We start from the raw sequence: 19636 nt of genomic DNA, 5'->3' as shown, positions 1-19636 counted from the left end.
GTGAGCAGCGTTAAGCCTGGTCAGTTCCTCTACAAAGTACCCAGGGGGCCAGGTTTTCCAGGCCATTGAGTCAGGGCGATTTTGAACAGGGAGGTTCTGAAGCAGTGTTACGTTTAAACACTGTGTTGAAAGAAAAGAAGACAGCATGAATGGTAGAAATGAAAGGACAAAACAAAGAGGCAGAAGTATGGTCAACTCACAAAGATCTAGTACAATAGAGATATTAAAGCCCGGGGAGGGGACCTGAGAGACAGCGTAGTCGGTAAAGGACTTACTGTGTAAGCATGCAAGACCTCAGCTCGGGTCCCAGCGCCTACATAAGAAGCTGGGCATAACAGGGTTTGGGTGTCACCCCAGTGCTGGAGCCCTGGGGTAGGAAGGGAGACAGGTGGATTCCCAGCAGCAGGTGGCCAGCCAGTTTAGCTGATTTGCTTTTAGCTCCGGGCTCACTAGAAGAGCCTGTCTTTAAAGATTACATGGTGAACTGCTACACTCTGCAGGACTCCAGGGACTGAACTAACTAAGGAGGTGAGGGGATGAAGGAAGGAAAAGCACATGGTCCCCTAGAAAAGCTGGGATCAGGTAGGCTGGGCTCTCACATAGAGAAGCTGCAGTACCCCCGAAGTTCAGTGTGTTTATTTTATACAGTTGAACATGGAGGTGTGGTTATTGCATAGAGCTAAACAAGGAGGAGGGGCTATTGCATGCAGATAAATATGGATGCACAGTTGTTGTACCCCGCTGAACAAGGAGGGGGTTATTACAGATAAACAGGGATGCAGGGTTGCTATTTACAGCTGAACAAGGAGGAGGGGCTATTACATACAGATACACACAGAAGCAAGGTTATATACAATTGAACAAGGAGGGGGTTATTACAGATAAACAGGGTTGCAGGGTTGCTATATGCAGCTGAACAAGGAGGAGGGGCTATTGCATACAGATACACACAGAAGCAAGGTTATATACAATTGAACAAGGAGGAGGGGCTGTTACATACAGATATACATGGAAGCAGAGTTTTTGTATACAGTTGAACAAGGAGACAGCTTTAGCTAATCGTGGTAGGAGCAATCTGTAGGGAAGCAGCCTTCAGGCTGTAAAGACAAGGGGGAGAAAACTAAGGTAGACATGCGCACACGCTGATGCCATTGGCACATGGACCCGAGGAAGACAGCCATTTCTCATGGGTCTGAGGCATTGGGGTCCCCGACATGGCCATGCCCATGAAAAACCACATACATTCACACAAGACTTCAGTCACTCTCTGTACATACCTGTTCACATACGTAAGTAAGAAGTAAGAACACAGTCATAGAGTCCCTAACCACAGAACTCTGGGAATTAGGACATTATAAAAATTTAATAAGCTGCCAAATTACACTGAAGGGAATTTAAAAAGTTCAACTTTCTAGAATATTTACCTCTTGATGTTAATGGCATCAAATGTAAAATTAAGAATTGGTTAAGAAAAAATAAATTTATGGTATATATGTCTCGGGCTCTACAGCTGGTACTATTGACCAGTTTCAGGGTAAAATTCCCATCATGCTGTTTGAACTACTACTTCCTCATTTGTGTCTTGGGGTCTCTCCCCACAGTGTCTAGAGTGCTGAAATTCTAATAAGATTGGGCTGAAGGTAGGCTCACCATTTAGGAAGGCTTTCTCGGTTCAGTGTGCGGCTGGGTTCACATGAGAGCGATGGGTAGGAACCACTGTACCACTTCCTAAATGAGATTCACTGGGCTGCACTCCTTTCCTCCAATAGCAGACTGACTTGATTAGGGCTTAGACGAACATCTGCTAAATTGGCTTTGGATACCCATCGAGTACACTACTTAATTGTTTCTTAGGCTCAATGCTAAGCAAACTTTCATCACTCCAGTTTAGTTCTTAGACCACGTTTGTCTTTTTACACAGAAATTTCCGGAATTGCTTCTGTTTTGGCGAAAAAGATCAAAATCTTGAGATCCATGGTCCATTCCTGTTTTCTTGACTGCTGGGTTAATTTGAGCTGGATTCTATCCTGTATTAAATAATGAACGCATATCAGATTCCTCATAGACATCGTTCTTTCAACTTCTCAATTTGATGCCTGTGTTTCTAGGTCAAATGTACCTAAAATATTTGTTTAAAATAATAGATACCCGGATCCTGCCTGACCCCAACTTACCTCTGGAAATCTGTATGGGGGTGGGAGAAGGGGGAGGGAGGGAAGGAAAGAAAGGGGGAAAAAGGAGAGAGAGAGAACATGAAGTTGGGTGTATAGAGAGATGGAGAGGATATGGAAGGCGGTGAAAGGGGTAAGGATATGATCAAAATATATTGTACAAAATTCTTTTCTAAATAAAACAGGAATTAAAAAAGTTATTTTTTAAAAAGTAGCCTAGGGACTGGAACAATGACTTAATGACACAGCACGCTCATAGCACACAGATATACATGCAGGCAAACCACCAGAAACCACAAGATAATAAATGCAATAAAATGTTTGTGAAGTAGCTTCATGGAGCTGGTGATGTGGGTCAGCAGGTAAAAGGCACAGAGCCTGACTTCCTGCATTTGAATCACAGTCCACACGGGGGAAGAATGCCAACTCCAGCCTGCTGACCTCACTTCCCATGTGCATGGCTTTGTGGCCAGCAGCCTCTTGTATTGTGCACATGTGCACACAGTAAATGTTTCACAAAAATAAAAATCAGCCTAAGTCATTCTTACACTGCAGTTCAGAACTGTTTTAAGGTATCAAATGTTAGATCACAGTCAGTCTGTAAAACACAGCTCACTGTTAAAGGCAAGTGAGGAGGAAGCCACGTTAGGATACAATGTAGTCAGGGTTGGTGGTACAGGCCTGCCTCAACCCAAATACTTTGGGAGCCTGAGACTGATCACAAGTCCAAGGCCAGCCTGGGCTACACAATGACTTTAGAGCCATCTGAATCTGATCATTGGTTGATATTTTGTCTCAAGAAGTAAAAAAGAGACAGGTGTGGCTACACATGCTTATTGTCCCAGAACATTAAGAAGTTGGGGGATGGGGGGCCTGGAGTTCTCAGTCAGATTCAGCTACAAAGTGAGTTTGAAACAGTCTGGGTTACACGAGACCCTGTCTTAAAATACTAAATTATAAAAAGAAAGAAAGAAAATATACAATGCAGACTGGCGTGGGAGGCTGCCTCCAGAAATCCCTGCACTCTCCAGTGGGCACTTGGAATTGGAAAACTCGTCCTCCTACTTGAAGCCTAAGCTATCAGATACGTTTCCTCCTGTTGGTAAATACAGCTTTGCAGAGGTGGGGAGGAGAGAGACCGCAGATGAGTTAGAGCCTTCTGGACTGGGAGGTTGGTGAGACTCACCTCTCCTCCTCACCTTATACCCCACCTCCGCCCCGTCCCCGGGGAAGCCCTCACAAATACTTAGGCAATATGACTAAATCGATTTCTTGGTTATTTAAAGTCGTTCTCATTACATGTCCAACTAGAGGCCCGAGTATTTAAAATCTAATTACTTGTGAGCTGTGAAGGCGAGGGAAGCCATGTTCAGCAGGATTGTTTCTGGGACAATGAAAACACTAGTGGTCATTGGAGGACTCGTAATTTCAGCGTGAAGCCTAAGTTCAGATACGTAAGCTGCTGTATGGTAGCGCCTGTCACACTTCCGACATTTGACTATGATACCTGAGAAAACCGATTTAAGGGATCGCATTTGTAGTTTTGGCTCATGTCTCTGACGTCCATGTTTGGATAACCCTGTTAGTGAATTTGGGCCTGTGATGGCAGAGTTCAATTTGTTCAAATTTTGGAACAAATGCTGGTTCACCTCATGATGGCCAGAAACAGAGACAGGAAGAAGAAAGATCAGGGTCCCAATAACTCCTACGTAGCTGTGACCCTAGTAACTTAAGTTCCTCCTAGTAGGCCCTGTCCAATGGCCCCAGGGCCAAGGCCCAAGCTTTCTGTACATCCATCTTTGGTGGATATTCCAGATCTGGTCTATAACACATGGAAATTGTTAAAAAAAATAATATCTGTGATACTATTAGTGAAGCTAATATATTAAAAAGTTCCAGCTTTTGTGGAAAACCTACTTTACATAAATTCACATACGTGTATACTTATGTATGAACATATGCACATATGCTAATTTAAAATCCTATTCTAAAAAAAAACAATTTTCTGGATACAATCTTCACTTATATGTAAGAAACTGACATCTGGATTGGTGACATGTGATGTCACACACCCAGAGACTGGGAGAGCTGTGCTGTTGCCACCATAGAGGAAGAGGCTGGAGAGCTAGGTGCAGGCCTGGTCACAAGGTCGTTGTCAATCTCTGCTAACGTGACTGTAAATCACTGAGCGCCCCTGACAGGGTTTAATAATATTCTGTGTCTGGTGACAGGACAGGACGAAAGATTGGTGACTTGGGAGAGAGTTCATCTAAAGACAGAAATTTTAATTAGGTGTTATGAAATTTTAAAACAAGGACCTACTTTTTTTTGCCAGAAAATGGAAAATGAGGATTTCTTGATTTGGTGAACATTGTGGAGGGGGATTAAAGCACATATTGTTTTAAGAAGCAGCTTCTGAGTTTAGACTAGCTACCTTGTTCTGGGAAACCACGTTTATTGAGTTAACCTGTGATTAGTCATTGATATGAGAGAGAGAGGGAGAGTGAGGGGGAGGGAGAGAGAGAGAGAGAGAGAGAGAGAGATCGATCAGATAGTTTAAGTTATTATAGCACTCTGGTTTAACAGGCTTGTCTACCATTTACCTTCGGAAGCCATTGAATGACGTTTGTCTTATCTTAATATCTTAATGAGTCAATTAAACCACCTTTCAGAAGGGGAGAAAAGTGAGGGATTAGAATCTCTTAGCTCCTGCTGTGGTTTTTGAGGTATTGGAGGGGAAAAAAGCCAAGGGGAAGACGTAGAAGGGGCGAGGGGACAAGAAAGTAGCAGGTAGGACAGATGCCTCCACGAGCCAGCGCGTCTCTAGAAAGACCAAATGAACCAGGGCAGCTGGGGCAGAGAGCCCCACCCCCGCCCTGGGATCCTGGCAGCGGTTCCTGGCCCTGTTTCCTGCAGCATGCCAGGGCATGTTGTCTAACAGGATCAAAGGGCCTGCTTTGCATCAAGCTGCTTTTCTGATCAAAAGCCATAGGTAAACCCAGTCCCCAGGTCAGGACCCAGAGCCAGCTGAGGGCCCAGCGCGCCCAGCTAACACCATTGTGTTCTCTTTCCACGCAGACTGTGGAGCGAGAGAGCTGAAGTCAAGCACACCAGAGTTAGTCAGCAGTGACATAACTGTCACGGATTCGTGGAGGAGTGACTTACTGGGGAAAGACCACAGAATCCCTTCTAGGGATATTGTAAGAACAGAGGAGATAACTCCCAGAGGGGCCTGGAGCTTTTCCAAACAGAGGTGCTGTGTCTCTCAAAGGTATCGAACCTACTCCTTTAGAATAACTTTGTGTTTGTGCAAGGCGAGCTGAACTTTCTATTGCTGGCCAGGGCAGCTGTGCTCCGACAAAAAGGAGGCAGAAAGGGGCACCCCCTCCCATTAGTGTGTTTCTCCCAATGGATAAGCAAATGGAAGAGGCCTGGCAGGGATGGCCTTGGGGCATGGAATGACGCCAAATGCCAGGAAGAGAAATTAGCCCATCTCGATTTCTTTTTCTTTTAAGAGGGACCTTTGTGTTGGGCATTTTATAAATTGCCTGGCATTGTGTTTATTTTGAATTTTATTATATTTATTTGGTAATTAGACCCAGCGCTCACCTGTTTCTTCTGGGTAGAGGACATTCGAACGTGTGGTTAGCATTTGATGCGAGCTGGCTTCTGGACTGGCTAAGGTTTTGAACTGACCAGAAGTACTTGTCTATTTGGTATATCAGCAGCCGCTAACTAGGGAAACTGTCTAGAATGATTGTAGTCAGGAAAAAGGTTTATTAGACATAACAAGCAGTGCAGAGGTTGTTTGGGTCCAAGAGCTGAGCCGTCCATCAAGAGCCCAAGGGTAAACATGTCTCTGTGATCGGCCACACTCACTGTGTCAGCTTTGCCCTCAGAGTGGCATCCGCTGTGGTTGGAGGCAAGCTGAGCGAGTGTTAGGGATACTACTCTGATGTAAATCAAAAGGGGGGGGCATGCAAGGCAGAAAACACGCCTTTCTCTTCTTTTCTAACCAGCATAAAACACTTTAACAGACTGCACCCTGACAAATCTTCCTGACATTACGTTGGCCAGGACAGGGTCACCTCTCATTTCCTTAAGCACTGATTGCAAAAGAGCTTAGAAGAGGTATCCAGGGTGGAGTGCGCACAGGGGCTCACAGAAAACCTACTGCAGTTTGCAAACATTCAGGAAGAAATGTCAAGAGCTATTAAAGCCAGTAAGGCTGATGCCTGTAGAACAAGGTTGGCTTAATTGTTGTCATTAGTTGGTGCTTGTCTCCTCGGTTTATAAGCCATCAGAGGAGGACAAAGTCACAGTCAACATCAGCCCCTATGAGCTAATTATGATTTCCTAGATAATCATAGCAAAGACAGAGTTGGACTTGGGCTTTCTTCCTGTAACCAGTTCTCCCCACATGATATGAGTCTGTGGAAGAAAAAGACAATAATAAATCCACTTGTTAAGTAGGAAATAAATGAATAGCATCATGTGCTGACAAGTTACGTGCTTATCAGTAGACAGAGAGGGAGCATCAGTAAAAGAAAGTCAGGGTTGCTTTGGTATTCAACAATGGCCTGGTACCTTTGCCACAGAATCACTTTTCTTGATGAGTTTATTCAGACTAAGAGAGGTGCCAACGCCCTTGATTAGACACTGAAAGACACATGCCCAAGAAGAGCATGCCTCGGGCTAGCATGCCATTTAAGACAGCTCAGAAGTTCCCTGCATATATATGAACATGTTGGTTACATATGTGACTACTATATCTTATCATGCATCTGGAACATCTGTATCTAATGTTTATCATCAATGTTTTCCTGTTTTCAGTGTTCCCTGCTTACACAAGCGGGGTTAGCGTTCTCAGCCTCTTAGGTGGAACCCATCTATTTCCAATGCAGATTCCACACACAGTCATTCCCTAGTAATATGGCTGCCATCTTAGCTCCACGTCAGCAAATATGAGTGAGAAATCTGGTCATTTCACGGTCTTAAGAAATATGAGTTTTTTTGTCTGAACTGTCCAGATTTGACTATTGGCTGCTCAGCTTACTAACTTTGAAATTGAGACAAGTTGTATAGCTGACATGGACTTACATTTATTGATATGTAAAATAAGAATAAATAATATCAATAGGGCAAGCCCATCCGTAAATTTGCAATGTGTCTAAATAAGGTCACAGGCACAAATTGCATTGGCGTATCTGTTATGTAGAAATCACTTAACTGCTAGTATTTAATCTCAAAGTCATCTGGTTAGGATGTCATCCCAGTCAGTTATAATTTCAAAGCTCTTTTGAAATATGTAAAGTATGATGTAACCCGAGCTTGTGGCTATCTAGTGGTTATTAATACAGTGTGCCAAATACTCAATCTATATATTCAACAAACCATTCTGCTCTTCTTTATAGTACTAACAGTAATACTCCAGTAAATACGGGACGGTATTAGTCTGTAGTAATAAGAGTGGCGGGGCTGCGTCCCCAGCACTCCGGCTGCCCACATGGCTAGCTTATGCTCCGAAATAACAACACACAAACTGTATTCATTTAAACACTGCTTGGCCCTTTAGCTCTAGCCCTTACAGGCTAATTCTCACATCCCGATCAACCCATCTCTAATAATCTGTGAGCACCGGTCTTACCGGGAAAGGTTCAGCATGTCTAACGTGGCGGCTTGTTTCATTGCGTGCGTCTGCCAGGGAGAGCGGAGCATGGCATCTCTCTGAGGCGTCTGCTCCCGAGAGCAGAGCTATCACATCTACCCGGGAGAGGGGATCATGGCGTCTCTGCTCCAGAGCAGAGCTGTCGAGTCTGAGCTCACTTCCTCTTCCTCCCAGAATTCTGTTCTGTTTACTCCACTCACCTATGTTTTAACCTATCAGGGCCAAGGCAGTTTATTTAACCAATGACCTTCCTCCATCATTAGTCCTAAGTGAGAGTTCTGCTGGAAAGAGTAGGTGTAGGTATCATTCTGAGGTCAAGCTCGTGTTTAGCTTGTCTACCACCTGTGAGCCCCAGAGTCAATCCCCAGCAAGCAGGCATGAATGCGCGCGCGCACACACACACACACACACACACACACACACACACTTAGTCACACAAACACATGTGCATAAACACACACATACATGCACACTCACACAAACACACATGCACACACACACATACACACACACACACACAAAAGAAGTAAAACCTTTTATTCAGGTTGAGGAGGATCTAGGTAGAGTGCTACCTAGGATGCGTAAGGACAGGGTAAGATCCTCAGTACCACAAAAATAAACAGTTTTCTTTAGCAGTAGATGTTTAATTGGTTCATCTTATCTTTTAGACTCTGCCTTCCCTATAATAATCTCTTTTGTGGATACCAAGAGCACAGCACACATTTCCTTTGGCAATGGGCCCAGGCCCTCATATTAACTCATTCATCATCAAGTACATGGAAATACACTGTGAATTTCTTTTGCACGGGGCGGCGGCGGAGGGGGGGGGGGTAAGATCTTTTGAGTTATGGGACATAGAGTAACTTTCCATCCTTGAAGAGGGTAAATTTGCAGCTTCCTGATGTAACAGACTGCAACTAATCGATTTTGTCTGTAGCATGCAGCATCATAAAAAGAGAAAAAGACACTCACAGAGATGAAGAGAGGGAGGAGGAAGGAAAAAGGAAGAGAGAGAGAAAAGGGAAGAGAGAATATTAACAGGTTATAGAGCTAACTATGAGATTTTCCAACTGTCTTTTCTGGAAAATTAGTAAAGACGAGAACCCAGGGACCACACAAGTGGTAGTGTGTGTTTTGCCTTGAGAGTCTGAACGTTCCTCAGCATGTCCCGACCGTTTACTGTGTGATTTTTCTCTGACTCTGATCCCTTAACAGCTAGCAGGGTGTAGGCCCATGATACTGGTTGGTCTTACATACGTTCATTAGCTTGTGATAAAGTCATAGCACACTGACACGGGAAACAAAACTGAATTGCCCAAATTAATTTTTCTGTAGTTATTTATATACAACTTAGGTCTTAAGAAAATCCAACAGTAAAATAGCTAGATACAATACAATAGGACAAAAATATCCCCAAAATGAATTCAACAAAAAATAGAATATACAGATTTTTTTTTTGTCTCGAAGTAACACGTGTGTTTGCATGTGACCATTTCAGAAGACATCACTTAGTTTTTCTGGGCCCCTTTCTCATTTTTCCTTAAGATGGCCTTTTCAGCTCATTGTTGGATCCAATCCATGACCTCTAATTAACATATTGCAAGCTTCTCTTCTTGTGTTTGGGTAACCACTCTGGCCTCATTGCCTGGTACCCTCTATGTCCCCCTGCCTTCAAGGCTGGCAGCCATGTTAGATCTGCTTTTTCATCTCTTCATGTTGCTCCTAAATGATGCTATGTGAGGTCTTTGCCCCTTAATCAACATTTTCTCAGCTCAGACAACTTTTCTGCATCTTAGACACACGTTTTAATTACCTACCAGATGGCCCCCGGGCATCTCCAACTCAATAGGTGCTGATCAGAATTTATTATTCTGCCTTACAAATCTCCTCTGCTGCTCTCCTGGGCTATTGTCAGCTGTGGCTTACTCCAGAGACCTGGGAATGAGGTGCTGCTCCCAAACTTTGTTCTTGGCATCAAGTCAGCTACAAAAGCTGCTGGTTTTCCATGTCCTTAAACAGGCATTTGCCTATGGGTTTTCTTGCCGTCTGAGTGGCCTGCTCTCTCTCTGGGTCACTGTGCTCACCGTTTAGGTGTATTTTCATATGCAGATGTCACATGAAGCCTACAAAGTATGCACCGCCCTTGCTGTAATTCTCCCTATTATAGTGACGGGATGTGGAGACTAGAAAGGATAGCAACCTGCTCTCATCCAGCAGAAAGACTGGAGTCCATTTACAATCGCCACCTCCTTGCCTGCTCACATAGGGCTGCAGGTGCACTCTCCTCTCCCCATTTCACCGACTGCTTCCTTCTTGAGTACTTTTGCCAAAGACATGGCAGGAACTCTTTAGGACGCTTTATAGGGAAGACTGTGAAGTCATAATCATACCAAGATCCCATTTGCCTTTGTCAATGGCAGGAACTCTTTAGGATGCTTTATAGGGAAGACTGTGAAGTCATAATCATACCAAGATCCCATTTGCCTTCGTCATGGTTTAGCATTTGCACTGATCATGCAGTAGTTGCAGGGGTTCAGCAGCTATCTCAGCAGGCGTGCAGTCAACTACATTGATCATACCACATACCGCCAGTAAGAAAAAAAAATGTCAGACCACATAAGAAACTTCTGATGAAACAGTAAATCTCAACCCTAAAGAAGCCACAGTTTTAATATTTTATATGATGAAATGGAAGAAATACCCAGAGTATTTCTGCTGGACACTAGAGCTGCTTGGTTGTTTCTAGAAGGAGTCCAGGGCAATTATAGGAGTCAAGAGTCAAGCTATTCTGCTCTTCTCTTTCTGTCTCTCCATTTCTCTATCTCTGTGTCTCTGTGTCTGTCTCCTCTGTCGTGTGTGTGTGTGTGTGTGTGTGTGTGTGTGTGTGTGTGTGTGTGTGCAGTCATGAAACACCATGATCATTTGAATGAATAAGGGCAAATAGTGATACTCAGACTTGGGTATTTGCCGCATGTATTCTTAAAAATGAATAAAAGAAAAGCTTGTCACTCAGAGAAAGCAAATGATAGCACTTGTCAGTGTTAAACTGGAGTTCCCAAGAGGAATTGGAATTTGGGAGAGCTCTCACCTGCCCCTGGGAGCATGACAACCCCCAATACATTCTGACTTTTCTCATGTGATCATGGGCAACATTAAGGAATGTGCTTTGGGGTGTCATATGACGAAATTCATCAAAATTGGGAGGATTTGCGTAACAGTGTGCTGATATTTCTAAATACTTCATTTATGATCAGATAAAGATGCATAATTGTATAAAAGATACATTCAAAAGACAAGATTGATTAAAAGTTTGTGTATTTCTGATTCCAGTGAATGAATTATCCTTTGTAGAACATTGATATGATACCAGAGAAAAATAATCACAGTTCCCGAGAAAGGAATAGACGGTTCCCTAGAATTGTCTACTTGTGGATATGCCAGTAAAGGGATAAAGGAGGCTACCGAAACTCATACAGGAGTCATACAGAAACCATTGCTCTGAGATCTCTCCCTACCTGTCTTCCCATAAGGCTGCCTCTGACTTGCTTATCTTCAAGTTGATTGTGTCCCTCCACTTCAATGCTTACCTAAGCAAGCCGTTGAAGACCCTTGGTGCACCACACTCTAACCTTGCAGGATGAACTCACATCAGTCTTTTGTGCAGATTGGTGTCAGCCTTAACGAACTCCTGACAGTACTTACCAAGCTCTCCATGTTCCTTTTCATCTTTGGCCCCTTGCATGCACACATACACTTTAGCTCGGTGTCTCCAGTGATGTATCTTCCAACCAACCCTTTCCAAACTGTCGCTACACTGCCATCACATGCCAAATCCTGTTTAGTTTCGAAAACCTATCACTTCCTGAAGGAAAATTTACAAACCATACCTCTCCTTCCTTTGCCTGATCAGAATAAATAGATCCAATTTGTGAACTTTGGTAGCCAAATGTATATGGTTGTGTATTAATTGCCTGTATTAACTTCTGTTAGCGTCTGTATCTTGCAGTGGTTCGCCATCTCCTCTAGGAAAGGGCTGGTCCATGGAATGTCGCTGGTTCATATTATTCCTGTGACAAATAGCTCCTGAGTACATGGTCCAAGGGTTCCTTCCCTTCTAGGTATCAAATTCTGTGATCAAGTTCTACAAAAAGAAGCACTGAGTGTCAATTTTTGTATTAACTGGCAAATGGGTGTGTTTGTTTTGCTAATACTCACATTTGAGTTCTTTGCTTTTTAATCAAGAGGGTCATCTCCTTGGATTTCTCTTACCTTTTCTGCTCCTGAAAAGATAGCTCTGGAGACAACACAGCATATAAAACTGATTATTTTAATAAATTATAGTGCACATATACTCCTGAATATTATATACTCCACATCAAGGCTTCAATAGGAATTAAAATTTAAATATCTGTTCTGACATGGATATAAAGTTATGTAAGGGTTCTGTATAATAAGCTCCCAATGAACTAGAAAGAAGTGGAAAAACATTTTTATGAGAACTGGAAGTCAATGGGACTTTACAATACAGCAAAGTGGTAAGAGAAGTTAGGGGATCCTGGACTCACTGGATATAGAAGCTGGTCCAAATATTGGCCACACTCTAATTCCCCCACATCAGGGAAAAGTGGAGAACAGGGACTAATATGTCTCAGGGCTCAGAAAACTGTCTGAGAATTTCACGGACCCTTCGTTTTTATGATTTTTGTGGTAGTGTTTTGCTCCATATCATTTTTCAGAAATCAGGGTGAACTATGGAGATTATTGAGAGATTTTCACGTTTGGCATTTAAAATACAATTTTATTTTGAAAGCTGAAGGTTTAGAAGCTTTCAGTGGAACCAAATGCAATCAATGTATAACCAGTCGTTTTTTAATGACAAAGTATTAGCACCTTTAAAATAAGGTTCTTTTAAAAAATCCTTTTAAATTCTCTCCCTCTGTCTCTCTGTGTTTGTATGTCTCTGTCTCTCTCTGTGTGCGTGTGCGTGCGTGCGTGCGTGCGTGTGTGTGTGTGTGTGTGTGTGTGACACGGAGAACAACTTAGGGTATTTGGTTCTCTCCCTCCCCATGCCGGTTCTGGGAAATGAGCTCAGGTTGTCAGCCTCTGCAACAAGAGCATTAGCCACTGAGCTTTTCTGAGGTTCTTCCATAATGCCGTGGCTTTGGCAGGGCTAAACGACACAGCCAGGCTCTCTGAGGGTGACTCTACAGAGTCCCCAGATGCCCACCCCAGATTCAGCATCATTTCCTCTCTGTCAGTTCAACATGATGCTCAAATATAAAAGGCACTTTACCCAACCAGGAAAGCACCATGTTTGCCCCACTATGGCTTTTCTTATTTAGCAACTGGGATGGTCCATAGGCACTGAGTTCATGACCAGAGCTGTACAACAGGGAGATTCTGATTCTCTGGGTATTAAAGACGAACAGGAAACAGTGACTTCCACATTTAGAAGTGTAGCGGTGAATATATTTAATCCCCAAATTTTCGAGGCAGAGGCAAGCAGATCTCTGTGAGTTCAACACCAGCTTGGTCTACAGAGTGAGTTCCAGAACAGCCAAAGCTGTCCAGAGAGAGATCCAGATTTCAAAAATCAAGAGATGCACAATCTAGGATGGGTTCAAAGGGACGTACTGAAAGCATTAATTCAGTTTCCTGCAGCCTGCCAAGAGTACACAGCACAGAATCAATGGTTACTTTATCTCTAAGTAAAATGGAACTGTTAGCTCCCTTTCTAATCCATGTGCTACTTGATCTAGAAAAATAAATAAAGCAAGACAAACAAAAAACTCAGAGTCACTAAACAGGTGCCTTACAAAATGAGTGAAAGAAAGAACTGACATTTGACAGGGCTCAATGTGATGGCACAATGTTATAAATGCTAATTTAAACACCTCTCAGGTTGAGAACAGTTCTTGCCGCTGGAACACATCAGGGAACTAGTAATTCCAGTCCAAATTCAATAAAAATAAAGCCATATCATCTGTCCTCTTTACTAAACCAGCCAGGTTTTCTGATTGTGTGCTTAGTATTTCCACACAGCAACTAGCCAAGCCCCAGGAAGGGGACTTAGGAGCAAACTGCCCAAGAGGAGAACAGATGTGGCACCTGGAGGGGGCTGGGAATGGAGGCAACTTCACAAGACTTCGACAGTTAATTTCAGGCTGCAGCAGCACATCCTTCTACAAGATGACTGATGGACACATCACAGTTTGCTGTCGTGGTTTCTCCTTTCCTTTTTGGAATTTAAAGTGGTGATTTTTGTGGGCAATACAAATAAAGTAGCTGTGACTTTGGTTCCAATGTTCCTATCACCAGATTCCTGTGTTTTTGACAGTTTGTCATAATTCCTGCAGAAAGTCATTACTTTCCTTGAGAAACAGAGCCAGGGCCCTCCAGCCCCTTGCCTTCTCTCCACTCCTCTCACGTCAGGTGAGAGGCTTGTGTCCCTGGACTTTAATTCCCCAGGCTTTTTGGAAGCTCTGGGCCAGTAGCTGCCCCAGCACATCGAGATCTCACTTAGAGAACAGTTAGCTTGGGAGGATTCTTGACACATAACAAGGAAACTGATAGGCAGAGCTGATGATACGTACCATTAATAAAGTGATTTTTCCTCCAAAGAGCTGCTTTTAGAAACAATATAAATTAACTCATTTATTCCTAGCAATCACGAGAGATCAAATTTTCCACCATCCCCCCCCTTTAATAGATGAAGACTGAATCAATAGGGGGCACATTATCCAATATCACACAACCCATAAGTGACAGAATTACAGTGCAGAACCAGGAGTGTGGTCTAAGAGTCCATTTGCCAGAGTCTTGCTACGCCTGCAAAGTCCAGTACAATATCAAAAATTGTCTCAAGTAGTTGAAGAGCAGTAAACCCAAAGAGGTACTGAAGATAGCTTGCTTAGCTAATCCAATGACTCCAAAGGATCCAAAGAGAAAAACTAAACGACAAAAAGATTTGGCTTAATTTTAAAAAGGAAAAAGGCTGGGGTGATGCCTCAGTTGTTAAAGTGGTACCCCTACAAGCCTGTTGATATGAGCTCAATTCCCAGAACCCACATAGAAAATGTCAAGCATGGGCACACTCTTGGGGTACTAGTGCTGAATGCAGAAACAAATGGCTCCTGGGGCTCACTGACTGACCAGTCTACCCTCATCAGCGATCTCTCAGCCAATGAGAGACTGCCTCAAAGGTGCATGGCATTTCTGAGGGTGACACACAGGTTGTCCTCTGGCATCCACACATGAGTATACAAGTGCACGCACATTTGCATCTACACATGAGTATACAAGTGTGTGCACATTTGCATCCACACATGAGTATACAAGTGCACGCACATTTGCATCTACACATGAGTATACAAGTGTGTGCACATTTGCATCCACACATGAGTATACAAGTGTGTGCACATTTGCATCCACACATAGGTATACAAGTGTGTGCACATTTGCATCCACACACGAGTATACAAGTGTGTGCACATTTGCATCCACACATGAGTATACAAGTGTGTGCACATTTGCATCCACACATGAGTATACAAGTGTGTGCACATTTGCATCTACACACGAGTATACAAGTGTGTGCACATTACATCCACAAATGAGTAGACAAGTGTGTGCACATTACATCCACACATGAGTATACAAGTGCATGCACATTACATCCACACGCAGGTATGCAAGTGCACGCACATTACATCCACATGCAGGTATACAAGTGCACGCACATTTGCATCCACACATGAGTATACAAGTACATGCACATTATATCCACACACGAGTATACAAGTGTGTGCACATTACATCCACAAATGAGTAGACAAGTGTGTGCACATTACATCCACACATGAGTATACAAGTGCATGCACATTACAGCCACACGCAGGTATACAAGTGCACACACATTACATCCACATGCAGGTATACAAGTGCACGCACATTACATCCACACGCAGGTATACAAGTGCACGCACATTACATCCACACGCAGGTATACAAGTGCATGCACATTGCACATTCCATCCACACAGGGACATACAAGTGCATGCACATTTGCACGTACATGCCTATCCACACACATGCACACTTACCCACACATGAACAGTAGTGCATATGTACACACATAAATAAAGGAAGATACATATGTATTTTTAACAGACAGAAATCTTTCTGAAAGCACTGGCTTCCATTAAGCCACTGCTGCCAAGATGTTTCTCAGTGATTCAGTTAATGATGCTGACAACCAGAACATGGTTGGGTTAGACAAAATTTCTTCTCTATTCTGCAGTGTAATGGATCAGGCATGAATCACAACAACTGTGCTGCTATCAACACTTACTTGGGAAGTTAATATATTGTGATGCAGGAAGTGTGGTGGAAAATGATCCCTTAAATTGATTGACAAACATTACTGTCATTGTTCTGTTAGCAAAAATGTACTATAATACATTTGGACTCAAGGTCTCAGAAAAGATGATTTTTAATGTTTTATTATTTCAATCAACCAATAGACCTTATGTATTGTGTACAATTTGAAATACGCATACATTGAAAATGGCTACATTAAGCTAATAAGTACTCAGAACAGGCTTTTGCTCTGTTTATTAAATTTATTATTTTAAATTACTGAAGCATATTGGAAATAACAGAAAACAATTTTAGATGCTGTTTCTCAAGTAAAATTTGTAACCAATCACCAAAATAGGACAATATTTTCTTTTCCCCAAAGCCAATGACCACAGGTTTTTCTTTCTTATTCCTTCTCCGCCTTTCTCTTTCTTAACACTTATGTGTGGTTTCTGTCCACTTAGGCAATTCTTATGCAAGAAGCTAAACGCAATTAAATGTGCAGGATGAAAAGATGGCCCAGGCACTGCTGGTACCCCCAGGACCTGAGAGCTTCCGCCTTTTCACGCGAGAATCTCTTGCTGCTATCGAAAAGCGTGCTGCAGAAGAGAAAGCCAAGAAGCCCAAGAAAGAGCAAGACATTGACGATGAGAACAAACCAAAGCCGAACAGTGACTTGGAAGCTGGGAAGAACCTTCCATTTATCTATGGAGACATTCCTCCAGAGATGGTGTCGGAGCCTCTGGAGGACCTGGACCCCTACTACGTCAGTAAGAAAGTGAGTGCTGATTTTACTTGGCCAATGCTTTCCCAATTAGATGTGCAAAGCAGGGCTTATGTACGTTAGAGAATTGTAATTTTAATTTGTGAAGGATTCTATAGCACTCTTTACTATCAGACATCTTGAAGCACAGTAAAGCAAACACAGGAGATTAATAAGAAGTTAAATAAGAGGAATAAGCATAAACAACTTCAACCATTTCACAGTATCAAGACGAATGGGGAAACCTGAAGTTGACAGCGAAGATAAGTATCTGCTATTGCTAACCCATTTAACTGCTTGATAGACAGCAAAATTGTAGTCATGAGGGCGAAAGGGGGTGGATGTTCTACTTATTTTTTAGTTCATTCTTGGCTTGATGTTTCTTACAATCATCTGTGTTCTAGAAGACAGTGATCTACATCTCTCCCTGTAGACAGATAATTTATGCAGATGCATGTTTACCTAGCCATACATTTTTAGTCTTTATCTCTGACCTGGCATATGATTAGGAACTTCTACAGGCGTCACTGAAATTGTACTAAGCTAAATTCTAGAGCCACCTAGAAATATTTAAAACATCGCCACAAAGAAAGAAATATTAAGATTAGAGGAGAAAATAATAACGAGGATAATAACAATAGCAATATTAATCCTCACATAATTTAAAGGAACAATGTCTATGTTTATCCGACGTTCAAAATAGCTTCGTAGTTCTGCCAGAATTAGACAGTTTCTATAGTTAAACCAACTTCGTGAAACTCGTAGAGAGTCTAAATAAAGGATACTGTTTAAATTCCTAAATGGATATTTTGTCTCTTTTAAATCACGATTTATAGCTTGCCTTCACAACAATAAAACAGTTCTTTGTAAAGATTACCATCATTTTGAGTTGATGACTTGTGAATTAAGAAAGAAACAAAACACTTTTACTTGACAAAATAGAATTTTTTTAAAGGCAGTGGTTGAAGATGTTGCATCCTTTAAGTAGTACACAATTTGAAGTTATTCATCCTGGGGATGGAGAGACGACAGTGGTTCAGAGCACTTGCTGTTCTTATGGAGTACTGGAAATGGTTCGCAGCACCCACGTCGGGTGGCTCATGACTGTCAGCAAGGACAGGTCCAGGGCCGTTGACCTCTTTCTGGCCCCTGTGAGCATGCTCACACAAATGTATGCATATAAACAAACACATACATACAAATAAAATAGATACTTAAAGAAGTTCTTTCCTTTTGAAAGGAAGGCATTAAATATACATCCATATGCTTCCAATTAAATATACATTCTTAGGTTTCTAAAATAAATTTCCGTGTTTATTGCAGAGATGATCAAGAAATATTTGAGATTTGGAAACTCTGTTGTTATAAAGTATGAATAATAATAAGCGACTCCTCTCAGAAATTGGGAAAATGACATAATTTGAGGAATCCTGGCCTAAAATATGCACTGGCAGCCAAATGTGCTGTCACACACTTGAGAGACAGAGCAAGAAGGAGTGTGAGCTCAAGGCCAGCCTGATCTAAAAGTACAGCCTGAGCTATAAACCCCAAAGTATATGTTTTTTTTTAAAGTTATTGTAAGAACACAGAGTATGCTTTACTTTGATAAGATAAAGGTATTATTACCTCTTTTAAGGAGGCAAACAGTTTGATTATTCTTATGGCTGGGTGGAGTGGGGAGTAGAAAAATAGAGATATTATCCAATGAAGGGCTATGTTTACGTACATTGAAAGAATTTCCTTCCCAAAGACAACATCACCTCTTTGTGAAAGGACTACCCTAGGCTACCTAAGAGATGATATTAATACCCTCCCCCACCAATTAATGCAGTAAGCTGTTTGGACTCCGTGTTCAACAAGGACTCTTCTGTCCATAATTTATTTTCTCAAAGATTTCCTGTGGGACAAGCATCGCTACAATTCTTTTCCACATGAGAAAAATAACATACCCATTTTATTGTATATTGATTGGCATCTGAGGTTACAGGCCAGGCATCCAAGCTTGGTTCATGTGAATCTGGCACTAGAAAACAAACCTGTTCTCTGTGCACTGGAAGGGACAGGCATTTCTCACCCCAAGTGGAAACCATACTTGGATCATGATTCACTGGCAGTGATTCTGAACCATAGCGAGGTCTCTGGACAGCCCCTTTACTGCCGCCTGCCCTGGCTTCATTTATGAAATATCTCTGAGGTTGAGGATTTAAGCAGCTACTTTCAGGAAAGTGACGTGTGATTCTTAGGAGCCAAAGGGAGGAGCTAATGCATGAACTGAGAATTTTACCATAGCACGAAGCCATGCTACTATATGACAAGGTATGTAAAAGGCAGCATGGAGCTGTGGGGCCTCAGGTAACAATTTGCTGTCACTTATTAGTGACGTATCTTAGGGACTAATATAACTAGATGAGTAATACCACAACGTATCTTAATGGCATTTAAGTTGGCCAGGTTAACGGCTTAAAAATAGTGGCGTGATAATAATAGCTAACATTTGTTGGGCTCACCCTGTGTGAGGAGCCACTTGGATACTCCAGTTCATTTCATACCAGTGAGGCAGGGAGGCAGTTACTATTGTTAGCTTCAGTCTACAGATGGGAAAGGAAAGCCAAGGGCAGTTCCTTAACTGACCAGGGTCACTCTCCATCAGTGGCAGACCAAGGCTTTGAGCCTAGT

The 19636-nt window shown here is 42.4% G+C and overlaps 1 protein-coding gene across 8 annotated transcripts in view; it reads left to right on the top strand.

Moving 5' to 3' along the window:
- Scn3a (sodium voltage-gated channel alpha subunit 3) overlaps positions 1–19636 on the top strand; it is a 107788-nt gene that overhangs the window by 13873 nt on the left and 74279 nt on the right. For all 8 annotated transcript variants that reach the window (XM_041631660.1, XM_041631658.1, XM_041631656.1 and 5 more), the window contains exon 2: positions 16662–16975. In XM_041631660.1, the coding sequence (XP_041487594.1) occupies positions 16712–16975 (264 nt within the window). In that variant the 5' untranslated portion in view covers positions 16662–16711. The remainder of the gene's footprint in view (positions 1–16661; positions 16976–19636) is intronic.

This window comes from Microtus oregoni, unplaced genomic scaffold (genome assembly GCF_018167655.1).
Source record: "Microtus oregoni isolate MIOR12 unplaced genomic scaffold, Mior012 000037F_ref0000500, whole genome shotgun sequence".
Taxonomy (NCBI): Eukaryota; Metazoa; Chordata; class Mammalia; order Rodentia; family Cricetidae; genus Microtus; species Microtus oregoni.
Note: the sequence above shows the minus strand (reverse complement) of the source record. Positions and strands in the feature narration are given on the sequence as shown.